Source organism: Suillus paluster, assembly GCF_016628075.1.
Source record: "Suillus paluster strain FC165 chromosome Unknown EDB91scaffold_49, whole genome shotgun sequence".
Lineage (NCBI taxonomy): Eukaryota > Fungi > Basidiomycota > Agaricomycetes > Boletales > Suillaceae > Suillus > Suillus paluster.
The window spans coordinates 277,417-290,909 of NW_024537609.1; the positions used below are offsets into that span (position 1 = coordinate 277,417).

At 47.5% G+C, this 13,493-nt stretch overlaps 4 protein-coding genes across 4 annotated transcripts; all 4 read left to right on the forward strand.

Annotated features, from left to right (window-relative positions):
* Positions 1-2,621: 2,621 nt before the first annotated feature.
* Positions 2,622-3,795, forward strand: EDB91DRAFT_1057000 (uncharacterized protein; the record flags this gene model as incomplete). Its single annotated transcript, XM_041314046.1, has 5 exons — positions 2,622-2,912; positions 2,983-3,209; positions 3,253-3,385; positions 3,437-3,577; positions 3,631-3,795. Coding segments are annotated over 5 exons (957 nt in total), but the record flags the coding sequence as incomplete, so codon positions are not given.
* Positions 3,796-5,440: 1,645 nt separating this feature from the next.
* EDB91DRAFT_1005264 (uncharacterized protein) lies at positions 5,441-6,096 on the forward strand (the record flags this gene model as incomplete). The annotated part of the gene is made up of 3 exons (XM_041312306.1): positions 5,441-5,580; positions 5,688-6,019; positions 6,071-6,096. Coding segments are annotated over 3 exons (498 nt in total), but the record flags the coding sequence as incomplete, so codon positions are not given.
* A 2,212-nt stretch (positions 6,097-8,308) lies between these two features.
* EDB91DRAFT_593106 (uncharacterized protein) lies at positions 8,309-9,250 on the forward strand. Its single transcript, XM_041327813.1, has 3 exons — positions 8,309-8,349; positions 8,406-9,025; positions 9,080-9,250. The coding sequence occupies exons 2-3, from the start codon at positions 8,463-8,465 to the stop codon at positions 9,132-9,134; spliced, it is 618 nt and encodes a 205-aa protein (XP_041174705.1). The 5' UTR covers positions 8,309-8,349; positions 8,406-8,462; the 3' UTR covers positions 9,135-9,250.
* A 1,433-nt stretch (positions 9,251-10,683) lies between these two features.
* EDB91DRAFT_1337936 (uncharacterized protein) lies at positions 10,684-13,288 on the forward strand (the record flags this gene model as incomplete). Its single annotated transcript, XM_041325605.1, has 16 exons — positions 10,684-10,880; positions 10,914-10,941; positions 11,070-11,109; positions 11,241-11,315; positions 11,444-11,470; positions 11,594-11,614; positions 11,648-11,667; positions 11,842-11,885; positions 11,942-11,981; positions 12,169-12,276; positions 12,538-12,606; positions 12,714-12,755; positions 12,801-12,858; positions 12,920-12,938; positions 13,063-13,109; positions 13,173-13,288. Exons 1-16 carry the CDS (start codon positions 10,840-10,842, stop codon positions 13,286-13,288), a joined length of 795 nt encoding a protein of 264 aa, XP_041174706.1. The 5' UTR covers positions 10,684-10,839.
* Between the last annotated feature and the right edge of the window lie 205 nt (positions 13,289-13,493).

Sequence of the window (13,493 nt, forward strand, 5' to 3'; positions counted from 1 at the left end):
TAAAGCGCTTCGACTTTTTGTGGGTCCGCTGGTTTGCCCGCGATGTCACTGTGCCCTCTGGTTGGGCTGCAAAACGATTGCCACGAGTGGGATTTTATGATGCAGATGATGAATTAGCGTTTGGGTTCCTGGACCCTGACCTGGTTATTCGAGGTGCTCACATTGTCCCAGCATTTCAGTACAAACATACGAAGCACTTACTTGGACCGTCCATCGCTCGCCAAACAGCAGACCGTGATGAAGATTGGGACTGGTACTACATCAATATGTCAGTTACTCCCCCTTTCACGATGATCTAAATCTGAGGTACTACCAGGTTCGTCGACAGAGATATGTTCATGCGCTTCCGTGGGGGAGGTGTTGGGCATAAATCCACGTGGAGAGAGACATCATGCCTACTTGATGATCGTGATGAATTGGATAGGGTTCCTTTCTGGAGAGAGAAAGAGCACTGTGGATCAGAAGACGATGAGAGTTATGAAGAACATGACAATATGGAAGAACATGAAGATTTGGAAGAGGACGGGTATGGAGATGAGGAAGGTGATGATGATGGCTCGGAGGAAGCAGGCGATAATGAGGCAGACAGCACCAATGACGACGATGACGACGGCAATGAAGTTCCAGTGTCAGCTCTCTTTGAAGTGATGGTAGATGACACCGTTGCCGACGAGATGGATGAATACGGTTATTCTGGCCTTGATCAAGTCCTTGATGAGGATGGTGCAGGTGAAGAGACTGACAATGCAGACGACTTTGGTCTGGAAGATGGGGAGGATGTGATGAACGAGTTTGAGTATAGTAGCTTTGCAGACTTGTGACTGACACAATCAATTCCTGAATGAGCCCGGTCTTGTTCCAGGCCTGGAAGAAACCATCGACGCCCTTCTCAGGGTTCTAATATACACCATGTTCATACGATCTTCCTGTTCACGACCTGTGCTTTGGAGAAAGCAAGTCTATACGTTGGATGAGCAACATTCGTGAGCACGATTACAATTTGGTACACCGCTAGAAGCTCATCTAAGGGAAGTTCGATGGTAGGGCGAAAGATACTAAAGCCAGTAGTGCAGCCGCCACCAACGCCTTCACTATGCCTCAGGTATGGCTTGGTGGGTGCGGTACCAATAGGGCCTTTGCCAGAGAAAGTGTAAGAAGAGGAAGAAGTAGTGTTGGGTGGCGTAAAGTGCACCAGCTCTGCCTTTTTATGCTTTTCGCCCCCCAGCACACCAAAGGGAGTTACACAGCAAGGTGGGCAGAGCTCTGGGGACACACAGCAGTCAAAATAAAATAAAAATTGAGCTTTCCCAGGGTGCCCTTTGGTGCTCAGGGACCGAGAAGCACAAGGTAACGGCGGATGGTCGTGGATCAGGGCCTAAGCACCTGAAAGTGTCCCACTGAGGGGAGCCACGCATTGTGCACATATTGGCGACTGGTATGAGCAAGCACCCAGTGGTACTAACTGAAGAAACAGTAACAGTTGCAAAATGGTTGAACTGTCACGTGCTTCAGGCCAGTGGCAGCAGACGAGGGACTCTGGACGCTCATAGAGGCACGCCGTCCAGCTTTACTAGTCTTCTTCGTAGTGGCAATCTGCAAAACGATAATTCAGGGTATAAAGGGAGATATGGTATTGTAGATTTTGACACGCGTAGTAGGGGTACTTGTGAGGCGTGAGATGGCCAGAAGGTGGATCAAAAATGAGGTCCGTGAGAGCCTTTAGCACGCTCAAATAAATTTGCTGCGTTTGGGTAAGGTGAGGATAAATTATGGAGGTGGAAGGAAGAGACGGATGGGGAATGGTATGAGAGGACGCGAGGTGGTGGGACGCTGTTCGTATCCATTTCCGGGTGAGGTCTAGGGAGGCACCTGCACCCTTTCGGCCTTTGAATGCCTTGAGCTTGTATTGTCCTGCGGTTTCTATGAGAAAAGGGCGGAGGATTTGTAATTGATGGTTTGCAATATCCTAAATCAGACGTGAGCGCAAGGGAATAAGAGGATTGGGAGAGGATGACAAAGAGTAAAACTTCCAGGAATTCTATGAGGAGTGGACGGATGCTGGTGAATCGTACCTTTCGTTTCACAATCCGTCTGAGCGAGCACTATCTGTATGATCACGGCTGAGCAGGAGAAGGACTCAGGGTGAGATCAAACATACTTTGGATGCACGAGGCAACAGATGGACTCAGGGTGAGACCAAATGTACTTTGGATGCACGAGGCAACACGCCCAGTGTCTTCCTGGGATGTATCTATGTAACAGGATTAGTTCAGTTCTGATCAAGAGGAAGGGCAGATCATACATCCACTGTGATCTTGGCAAAGAGTAAAACTTCACGAGACGCGCCCGCAAGGTAAGGTTCAACGAGATCACATGACCTTTCAAAGTCCGTTGGCAAATTCCAATAGCAACGTGACAGACACAGTGCGCATCATTCATCAGCGCAACTTTCCTCCTCATACCACCACCATGCCTTCATCCTCCAGCGACGGCAGTACCGATGATATTATTGATTCGATTTCTTCAAGCTCTCGCAAGAACACCAAAAGGTATTTTTATTTCACTTGTACCTTAAAAATTTGACATTTGGCAGCAGGAAACACGAAGATTCGAAAACGGATGACGCAGAGCTGTACCGAAACGCAGGAAGGAAGGCTTTAATCCTGCTGGATATGTTCGGCATACCCTCTGCAGCCTTCAAGACTGGTCTTCAATTTGACCAAGGTGGTAAGTGTGATCTGAAACAGTACGTACTTTATATCTATGTCACGTTATGTCTAACTCGCTACAGATCTAAAGATGTCACTGATCGGCATTTATTATTGTACAATGGCATCATCGACTATATTCCTGGTCTCGAGAGCGAGCTCAGCAACATATCGAGCAAAAAACTCAACAAAATCATTGCAATGGTGACTATATGTGCATATATGCGCCTGTTTGCACTCAAATCTGACCCTGACAACTGATCTCTTGTGATAGGTATCGAAGGGTATGAGCGATGGCCGATCTGCGGATCTGAGCTCCGTCAAGCACAAGGGCCTGCAATACATTGGCCTGAATATGTATAGCAAGGCCGATGCTCTTGACCCGCCAATTCCAGAAGTCAAGGATAAGTCAATGCGTGGGCTCAATCACCCACAGTTGGCCCGTTTGCTTTGCCCTCGGAAGAAATTGGATTGGTTTGATGACGACCCTGATTCATATGCGTTTCTTACTTTTGATTATTTGTACTGATGTCACTATGTTCAGTGCTATGGCTGCCTTGCAAGCTGGCGAAATAACTATGACAGCATACAACTGGCCTACATTCTTCTATGAACACGACATTTACGATTCTGCCGAGAAGACAAATGGTCTCTTTCGAAACCATATTGTCGTGAGGGTGCGTCTTCGTCTTCTATGCCATCATTGATTTATAGCGAAGTCACCGTAGTTTTACAAGCATCTTTTCATTGGACCCTCCTCCGTCACCAACGACTCATCAAATGTTCGCAATTCAGCAAAACCGTCGAAAAATCGTGCATGGGGGCTAACGGCTGTTAACAAATACATCATCGCATACATTCACGTCATCGTAAGTCTAGTTCTCTTGCTTCTAGTATCAATACTCCTCTCACAGACCCATAGAAATATTTTACCATCAGCAGTGCTCAGCACTGGACTCGGTATATTGGCGACATGGACTTGGACGAGCTCCTCTGGGCTATCGTTGAAATGCTAGATGACGACAACGATCCATGGGTCAAAGACACCCTCACGTGGTGGAACAGGTACGTTTCACTGCATGGTTAGTTCAGCACTAATCATTCACAGGCACCTCAAACCAACCAAAGAGAACTCAAACTCGGCCAAGCTCATGCGAAAGGAAAGTGAGAATGACATTGCTCAGATTCGTGCTCAGCGAGCTGCATGCCGTTCTGTATTAGGTACGTGATAGATGTATATACAATGATGGTACTGATATCTATTTCCCAGTGCCGTCGCGTCCAGTCAACCCTAACGATACTCGAGAGCCCTCAACAAGTGGCAAGCGCACCTGCCCTGCAGAGCACCATGACGAAGAGGATATTCCACGTGCAACCAAACGAATCCGGCGGGCAGGCGAGGCCATTGACTCACCACGTCCCCAAAAGGCTAACACTCAGTGCCACATTTCTACCTATGACGACAATGACAACGAGCTTGCAGCGCTACGGCCAAAGCCAACCCACCCCCGACCAGATGGGCAACAGCACCCACCTCCCACGTCCCTGCCCCAGCGCCATGTGATTGTTTCGGACGACGACGATGACCAACTGACACCACCCCAAAAACCAATGCACCGCCAGTGTCACCCAGAGTTCGATGCTCGGGACCATACCCCACCTCCTCGCAAGCTCAAATCCAAGCATCCAGTCTCCATCTCTGATGCTATCGATTATGAGGAGGAAGCACTGCCCTCCAAATTCAAAGCTCAGTACTCTACTGAGGCGACCAGCTATGATGTGGCTCCAGCTTCAATGTGAGCGGGCCGACCTACACTGGATTGTGACGGAGAGGAACAGCAACCTCGCCCAAGCAAGCAACAGTGTCCTGCGAGTTCCTCCGTTCACCATGACAATGAGGATCAGCCCTCACGTCCAAAGCCGAAACCCAAGCCGAAACCTCATCGCACTGCTCACGAGCACGAGGATTCAGTAAGCAAGCTCGTGACTGAGCAGTCGGGTATGACTGGGGTATGTCACTAGGACCTTTTTTTCACTCTGCTGACATCATGATTAGCAGTCCTGGCCAGCACCAGTGCCGAGTCTACGCCTCTCATCCCAACTGTCTGATCTGACTGACTATGACTTCCCCCCAGAAGCTGCAAACCTTTTTGATGCCCCCCTCGCTCCCTCGAAGCAAAAAGGAAAAAAGAAAGCCATCACAGCTCTAGATGCCCCTCGAAGAACCTCCGGTCGACGAAAGAACGGTTACTAGGACTCGAACTTTATTGCTGCAGCTTCATTCTCTATTTCTCACTTACCTGCCTTGTTGCTGCCTGCTCTGGACTTTACTGCATGCCAGTGGACTTCGTTCAACTCATGTATTTTTTGATACCAGTACTATTGCACTAATACATTGCCTGTTGGGTACAAATACCTCGCGTGATCTCGTGGGGCCTTCTAATGTACACAAGTCTCGAGTGATCTAGTAAGACCTAGTATTCCCTTGCAAGCCTCAGCAGCCTCACACGATCAACCTGCCTTGCACGCCCTTGAAAGGCCATCCAAGACAGGGCTATTTCCTCGCGAGGCATCGCAGGCCTTCCAATATTCGCAAGGTCGTGTATGGTCCTGTTAGGCCATCCGAGACCTCGTCAGGTTTGGGCACTTTTGCTGATGAGCAACAAAGCCATCGCCTCTTTCAATACGCACATCCAGATCTCCTGATGGCACCCAAAGTTGACCCTCAGAACCTCAGAAAGACATTTAGGCGCTTTCGAGTTCTGATCTTAGGCCGAGCCAATGCAGGCAAAACAACCATCCTGCAGAAGGTCTGCAATACCACAGAAAATCCAGAGATTTACAATGTCAAAGGAGACAAGGTGTGGGATATGTTTTATAACATGCGGGCGTCGAGTGCTGATCATGCTTGTGGATAGATCGATGCCACCGTCGTGGAAGGCACGAGATTGGTGTGTGCACTGTCATCTGCCTTACGAGTATGCATGCGCTGATGGGTGCTCAGCGTGGAAATCATGATATTAGGAACGAGATGGTGTTCAAGAGCAATCCCGGGTTTGTCTTTCACGACTCGTGTGGTTTCGAAGCGGGCTCTGCAGAAGAATTCGAGGATATGAAGAGATTTATCTCAGAACGCAGCGAACATGACGACATTAGAGGAATGAATACATGCTATCTGGCAAGTGACTCCCTCCCGCGTTTGCCTGCTCATCCATTACTATCATACAGGTATTGTATTCCAATGGACGACCATTGTCAAACAATCCAACGGGCAGAAGAGAAGTTCTTCTCTGAATGCAACACTGGTAATGGTGAGCGTGCGACTCCAGTGTCTGACTATGCTCGTACTAAATACCATTCAGTTCCCATAATCGTGATATTCACGAAGTTCAAGGCTTTGCATCCAGTGGCTGTTCGGAGAAATCAAGAAGGACCTAGGTGGGCTATCAAAAGAAGAACGATCAAAGAGGATTGCCAAACATGTTCAAGAATTGTTCAAGAATATGCGTGTCTGGGATCGATTGTGCGATACCAAAAACTATGCCCAGTCCCAAGTCCTATGTATGCTTGGAGAGTAAGTAGTTCAATATTGGTTTGTCTAGTGTCAAAGTCAACACGAGTCACCCAGATATGAACCGGGCGGACACAAATTGTAACACGCTACTGGAACACACAGCATTTGCATTGGACAATGAAGAATTGGAGTTGTGCTTTGTGTCGACGCAACAGTCCAACATGGAACTTTGTATCAAGTATGTTGTTAAGTGAGTGGCAAAGTTGCATGTGAACTAGCACCTAGTTGTTTTTTAACATCATCTAGAACAGTTATTAATCATGCACACCAACAATCCTTCCTACATCTAACTCATCAAGAAGACTACCAATTTGACATTGCTAAGTGGTTTTCATACATCAAAGTAAGATGATTGATTCAATATGACAATGCTTGGCGAGGATGCTCACAAATGGTAAATATGGCAATACTGAAACTGTAGACTATTCTGATATCTTTTCCATGATTTTAGTTGTTCTTTAATGATAGCCGGTAAGATTGTGGTTTGCAAAACTCAAACAGCATTGACAATACTGATGGCTTGCACTGCTGGCCTGTTGACAGCATGTAAGTGCCTGGATGGTTGCTCATCCTGAACCCATGCTGATGATCCTGATTACTTTTTGCTGCTGCTGGCCTGTTGACAGCCGGTAAGTTCCTGGATGGTTTCTCATCCTGAACCCATGCTGATGATCCTGACCACTTGTTGCTGCTGGCCTGTTGACAGGAGGCAAGTGCCTGGATGGTTCCTCATCCTGAACCCATGCTGATGATCCTGATCACCTTTTGCTGCTGGCCTGTTGACAGGAGGTAAGTGCCTGTATTTTTTCTCATCCTGAATTCATGCTGATGATCCTGATCACTTGTTGCTGCTGGCCTGTTGATAGCAGTGTAAGTGCCTGGATGGTTTCTCATCTGAACCCATGCTGATGCTGATCACTTTTTGCTGCTGGCCTGTTGACAGGAGGTAAGTGCCTGGATGGTTTCTCATCCTGAACCTATGCTGATGATCCCCATTTCTTGCTCCCCCTGGCTCTTTGACAGGTGGTAGGTCTTTTGACTTTGCATTGCCTTGACATGATACTGACATAATGACAATCAAAATCATTTGTAGCCCAATGTAAGTCTCCTCTTTTTTTCTGTAAATTGTCACTTACATCATGCACAGTTTGTTGAGTATCCATACTCTGGACCTTCTCTTCTATGTTTGCTCCTCTTACACATTTCTATGCCCTGCACAGAATGTGAGTTGATTACTATGTTCCAGTCCTTATGCATTAATTCTGATTTGCACTTTCTTTCTAGGCCGTGAGTGTGTTTCAATAGCCCAGTAATCTCGCAACTGGACCATAGTAATCCCTTTGTTGTATGTTTGCAGGATGTATGACATCTCCTTTGATATAAATGCTCCCCTGACATGGTTTTTGTTGACCTTCCACAGCTTGTAAGTCCATCGATGATCTGCTAGGCAGATCTTTACTCTTATCTTGTGGTTCTAATCTGAATCTATCTCCTTGGTAGTTTGTAAGTCATCTAATCATCATAGCGGACATTTTCTGGTGGTTTATTATTCAAAAATATTACCCGAACAGCATGTAAGTGTATTTTCAAGAATGTCACCTGATGATTTTGACATCACTGTGTACCAGGAGGCAAGCGCTGTGTTTCAATTGGTTCTAACAGTAACACCTTCCCCTTGTCTCAATCACTAGATCAAAACTCGGAGATATGATATGTTGTCTGCCCTTCGTCCTTTGGTGGGTACAGTTCCTCGCATTGATCCTCGCCACTCTTAAGAATTTGCAATAGGCTGGCAAGGCAACATGGTTCACTACTGCGAAAAGAATCATTGAGACTGGTGTTGGTTAGTTTCGATTGTGTGGCTAGCTACCATTATTGTCCTCGAATATGCTGCTTTCCTCCAGCATGACCAGGGACTGGAGTTCATTAAGTCTGCCACGGACTATTATGTGAAATCTCCTATGGCTGTCACTGTGGAGAAAGTCGTGACGGAAATTGTTGGTAGAGGCTATGAGAAAGAGGAGATGAAGAAGAAGATTCTTGAGTTCATCCTTGCAAATCGCCTGTGTACGTCCCTAGCCTCGTTTCGAACCCAGAACTTGAATTTGACCAACCTTCCGCAGCAAAGGAATTGACAGCGAAGAAGTAGATGATGTTCGAGCCAAGTTCCATGCTTTCTAATGTTCCCCCCATGCTATTCCGTGTTGTGCATAATACCGAGCACGCCTGCTGCTTTCAAGCTCCTTCCCATACTGTGTACTATACCAAGCACCCCAGCTTCAACTGCTGAGTGCTGCAGACTGTACTACCGGGTTTCAACACCCTTTTTCAGATTTCATCATCTTGTTGTTTGTTTTGTCACATTGTGTATTGAACTCACGTCAAGTGATTATTGGACTAAACACAGGTATCCAACGACGAAGTTACCGTCGTATTCCCGCCAGCGTACGTCTATCTACCAAGTATCCCGACTAACCACTCCACAGGAAGCCAATGTCACCTGCATGTGCCGCGCAGCCCTCAACGTTTCACACGCAACCTGGTTCTCCGAAGACGCAGCCTTCATAGCGCACAAGAAAAACCTCTACGAAGGACTCCATCGCAGTGAAGAACACCACGAGTCGATGCAGGTAGACGCCATGGAGGAGGGTGAACGGGAGCCTGCTGCACCGCTGTGCAAGGCGTCGAGGGAAAATGTGTACTTTTGGAATATTGTTTTCTACGTACTTTGTGACTTTTCGAGGTGCATTGTTCTATTTATTTTACTGGTCTTACATTCCTAATGTACCCCTACAAGGCATTCATATTCTTCCGACAGCTCAGCGCACGTGCATCGCCATCTCAGCACCTAAATCAGCCTCTCAAGCCACCCCGTCGCTACAGCAAGCCGTTCTTTACACAACTCGCTTAGATCGATGACCGTGCTGCTCATGCGGACTATTTTTATGATGGGATTGAACGGCATGTGTTTAAGGAGTAGATGCGATATACGTCGTTTAGGTGCGTTTCTTCTGCGTGTTGTTTTGTGGAATGGGGTGTTGACTCGGATATTGGGTGATAGGATGCGTATCGGATATATACAATTGATACGGTGATTGGGTCGTTGACCGAGCAGGTGCGTTTTCGTCCTCCAGTATCTTGATGTTATGAGTCGTTTTTTGGTGTGGGGTAAGTCTAGCTTGCATCGGCTGATGCTAGGAGTCAAGGGCTTTTTTCTTTTGGGCGCGATTGGGTGATGCAAGTACCGACGATCCAGGACCAGCTTAATAGTCGGAGGTTTGCGGATAATCTTCTTGAGCCCGATGAGAATTTTTTCCGAGTGGATTGGGTGCGTTTCTTACCTTCCTCACGTACCGTCGAGTGTTTAATGTTTATGTGTTGTCAGGACAGCTCGCAGACAATTTGAGGTTCGATTACTCGGAGACGTTGGCGGAGAGGTGGCAGCCATATGTGCATTCGTTCATGTCGGTGTGTGTTTGTGGTGGGTGTCATGGTGTTGGGTTTATTCATTTGTGGTCTTTGTAGAGTCCCGTGACGGATGGGATATCGCAGTCTTGTGTTAGGCGTCAGTTTCTTCGGAAGTACATACCCTCCTCCGTAACCTTCCCACACACGCAAACACTGATGATTGTGTTGCTTTTGCTTTGCAGGAACGTACCCCCTAAGTTACAGCCAATGCACCAGCCGTACTCGCGCGTAGCGCACTGGAAACGAAAGTATGCGTGTGGACATACCGTTTGTTTTTGTATCGAGTACGGAGGACTTTTTGTGGTGGAGCCCGTCCCAGAAGGATTTGGAAGCGAGTTTTGGTGCGGGTGATGGACGAGAATTGGCGCGTGAGAGGCGATGGTTAGAGAAGATGCGGGCGGGGGAGGGGTCTTCTAGTTCGAGTGCGCACTGCAGATGGTGTGAAGGACGACACCTGTGCAGACTCGGAAGGAGCAGACACCTGTACTTGTGTCTTGTTTGAGGTGCTGGTGCTGGTGGTTGTAATGTCATGCATGTGATGAATTATCTTGGTATTACTTGGACGCGAACTGGTTTTTTTTACCGTTGTATATGGCCTAGTATCCAATTATCCTCACTTACCCACAGTATGCATATCAATAAAAGTGTGCGCACGGTGCATGCCCTTGCAGTGCTTGTAAATCACAGCAAGTGCTTGACTAAGACCTGCCTGATGGCGGCCGACGTAGTAGATGTTGATGGCTGTTGGATGAGCCTGGCCCAGGACTCGTAGAGGCCAACGCTGTAGCAACATCGTTTTGCCCACCATCGACGTTCGAGAGTCTGGGTCATGACTGACATGCATCCTAGACTTCGGAACTTCGATGGCTGGCGTCACTGAAGGTTGAGATACTGTAGAGAAACGAACAAGATGTAGAAAAAACATGAGAAGACATGACAGATGCAAGTCCACTATAGACAGAGTTAGAGATATCACCGGTCCTAGGCACTACTTGGCCATTCCCTAATCGCAGTCGACTCAACACACGTAATGAAAATTTATGGAAATTACGCACGTCGTCATTCCACTTTATCCGCGCTTTGGACTCGATGAGACCCAAGTGGTTCTCGACGCTAAACACGATCGTCCAGTATGTCTTGCCGCTCTTGCCTATAATATTCAGGCTCTGCACTCCCACTGAGGAGCGACAGGTCGGCCCGGACTACACATAAAGTCGGATAATCCTCTGGAGGAACGGCGGATCAGCGTGGCGTTCGGGCTTGCGTTCAGGGCAACCTAGCTGCGTGGCGTAAAATGCACTGTGTCACTACTTCTATAGCATCATATCTCCACCTCGAATGGACAGGGTCAACAAATTCGTGAGTTCGGTGCAATACTTCCGCGAGAACACCGTGGATTCCTCGACTTTGACACGCTGCAAATGTGCACACACGTAAAATCAGCCCACGTTCCGTTGAAAGTGTCACTATGTAGATACGTACAATCCTAGGTGCTGGCATTGCAGATCAACTGTTCGAAAGGGCGGATAGGTTCTTCCTACATTTGCCAAGAATAACAATATTCAGTACGTAAAAGTAAGCCGTTTTCCTACCATCCCTTCAGATTTATTTGATCCTATATCACATCCTCACAAACAATGCGTTTATCCTTTGTCCTCGCCGTTGCTGCTGCTTTGACAGCATCAATATCCAGCATCCAAACCTGCAAATGACCCTGACAGTGAGATGTCCTATATCTTGCAAGCGTAATAGCCAATGCGTAGGCTGCCTTAAGACGAAACTATGCATGAGTATGAATAGTTTGCGTCCTGGATTAAAGCCACATGACTCACCGGCGTGGTAGAATTGGTTTGGATATGTGGTAGTGAGTTGTGTTTCTGCTTTCACATCGATGCAGTATGGTTGATGACACAACGTGTGAGTTACTAGTAGCGAGTTATAGGGGAGGACTCTGAATTGGCTTCGATGTCCTCAAGAGCAACCAGGGGTGAAAGAAACATATAGTTAGCGGAGACTTATTTGTATCTCTGAGACAGAATGGAGAAAAAAGATGACTGCTCAACACCGAAGTATGAAGAAAAACGTCAATAGGAAGGAGAACATTCCACTTTTAGTGCATGTGCGGGCAGTGGTCGGTGAGGATGTGGAGGTGACTGATATTTGTGATTCGAGATCCAATTCCCAACTCCAGCTTCATCCATGATAGCGCAGCGATTGTCAGGCTGCTGAATGTCAGCTCAGTTCGGAGAGAGAGCTGAATGAATTCCTGCTACGTTCACAAGTCGTCTCAGCCGCATACTGAGCGCAGCCAGAAAGAGGTACATACCGCTTAGTTGTCTCAGGCTATGTGGCTGTGCAAATTTCAGTGTGGCCCAGTGACTTCTGTTGAATTTTGACGCTGAACGCTGAATTTGAAAGGTTTACAACGTTGTGCATGCCACCCGGTCGGGCCTGCATTCGGATGACTTTGTGTTCTCCACTCAGCGACAGACATCGCTGTTCGCGCAGCACGAATCAGAGCTTGTCGTACGTACCCTCGGAGTTTTCTTTGCGCAAGAGCAAAGCAGATGAGCACTAATTAACAGAACAGCTTGCATGTTATACTCCTGCTCATGCCAACTGTCGCCCATTTGATACTGCCCTTCACAATGCCTTTAACCGCAACCCACTGCCTACCAATGCATGCCTAGTGATGACTCTCCGCATCCTGGGAGTTCTGTGAGCTAGAATAAGTAGCCATGGGTACGAGTCATTTAATTTTTGTGTTCTTGTACTAATGCCATCTAGGGATCTGCACGGGTTGGGGTAGGGCTCACCTACGCAAAGGAGAGTAGCTCACTTGATTACAAGTTGCGCGTGTGTCACTATTCGGTTGGAGAAGGTAGTACGCCGTCGTAACTCACATAGATCCTAACAAAAATCAACGAGCCCATATGACCCTGTCGCCCGCCTCATTTGCATAGTCTACGTACAGCGATCACCTACGTCAGCATGAACGCCCACTAGTGAGTGTACTTCGTGTTGGCTTGATAACGCTGAGCGGTGTTCAGTTGGTTGGACCTCCGTCACTTGGGTCGTCGTCATCAGGTCCCACACAGTACACAAGTAGTGTGCTCTGTTTCCCGCCTTCCTTTAACCTGTCGTGCTAGAGACAATACTGATTACGCAGCATACTTGAATGAACTCAAGTACGTGATTTTATAATCAGGACAGCGTCACTGATGCACGCAACAACCCCGCAGAACCCCGAGTAGAATAACATGCTGTCCTTCATGTGCATCGTTCATGAGCGCGAGCTCTGTGGACTTGCAGGGCATTATGGCGAAATGTACTTATCAATATGCTGTTCACTACTACAGGTATGTTTCAGACGTCTCCTTATTGGCATTTTTTGATTATTTATACGAACATCTTTCCACAAGGACATGAAATGGTTGACCTGGCCGCAATCGTAGCAAATGCGGAAGACATTTTGATCGGTTCGGTGGTTCGAACCCGTTCGCTGGCGTTCGGTCCGAGGTTCGACCTTTTGCTCTGAACCGAACCCGTTTCCTTGACTCACGCTACTAGTCTCCCCAAGCCAGACCTTGAAAAACGGAAGATAGTCGTCCCTTCTTTTTCTCACGCTACGTCCTTCCACACTTACACCAATTGTTCAGCGCTTGCGCTCGATTTCCCCCTTCCTTATTCCCTTTCATGAGAACAGCTAATAGACTGATAGGGAGCTTAGCAAATTAACATGA

Bases quoted from the DNA above. Each gene is read 5' to 3' on its own strand.
- EDB91DRAFT_593106 (XM_041327813.1), top strand. From the start codon at position 8,463: ATGTTCCCCCCATGCTATTCCGTGTTGTGCATAATACCGAGCACGCCT. The intron at 9,026-9,079 runs GTGCATTGTTCT...TACCCCTACAAG, and splicing joins GTACTTTGTGACTTTTCGAG to GCATTCATATTCTTCCGACA.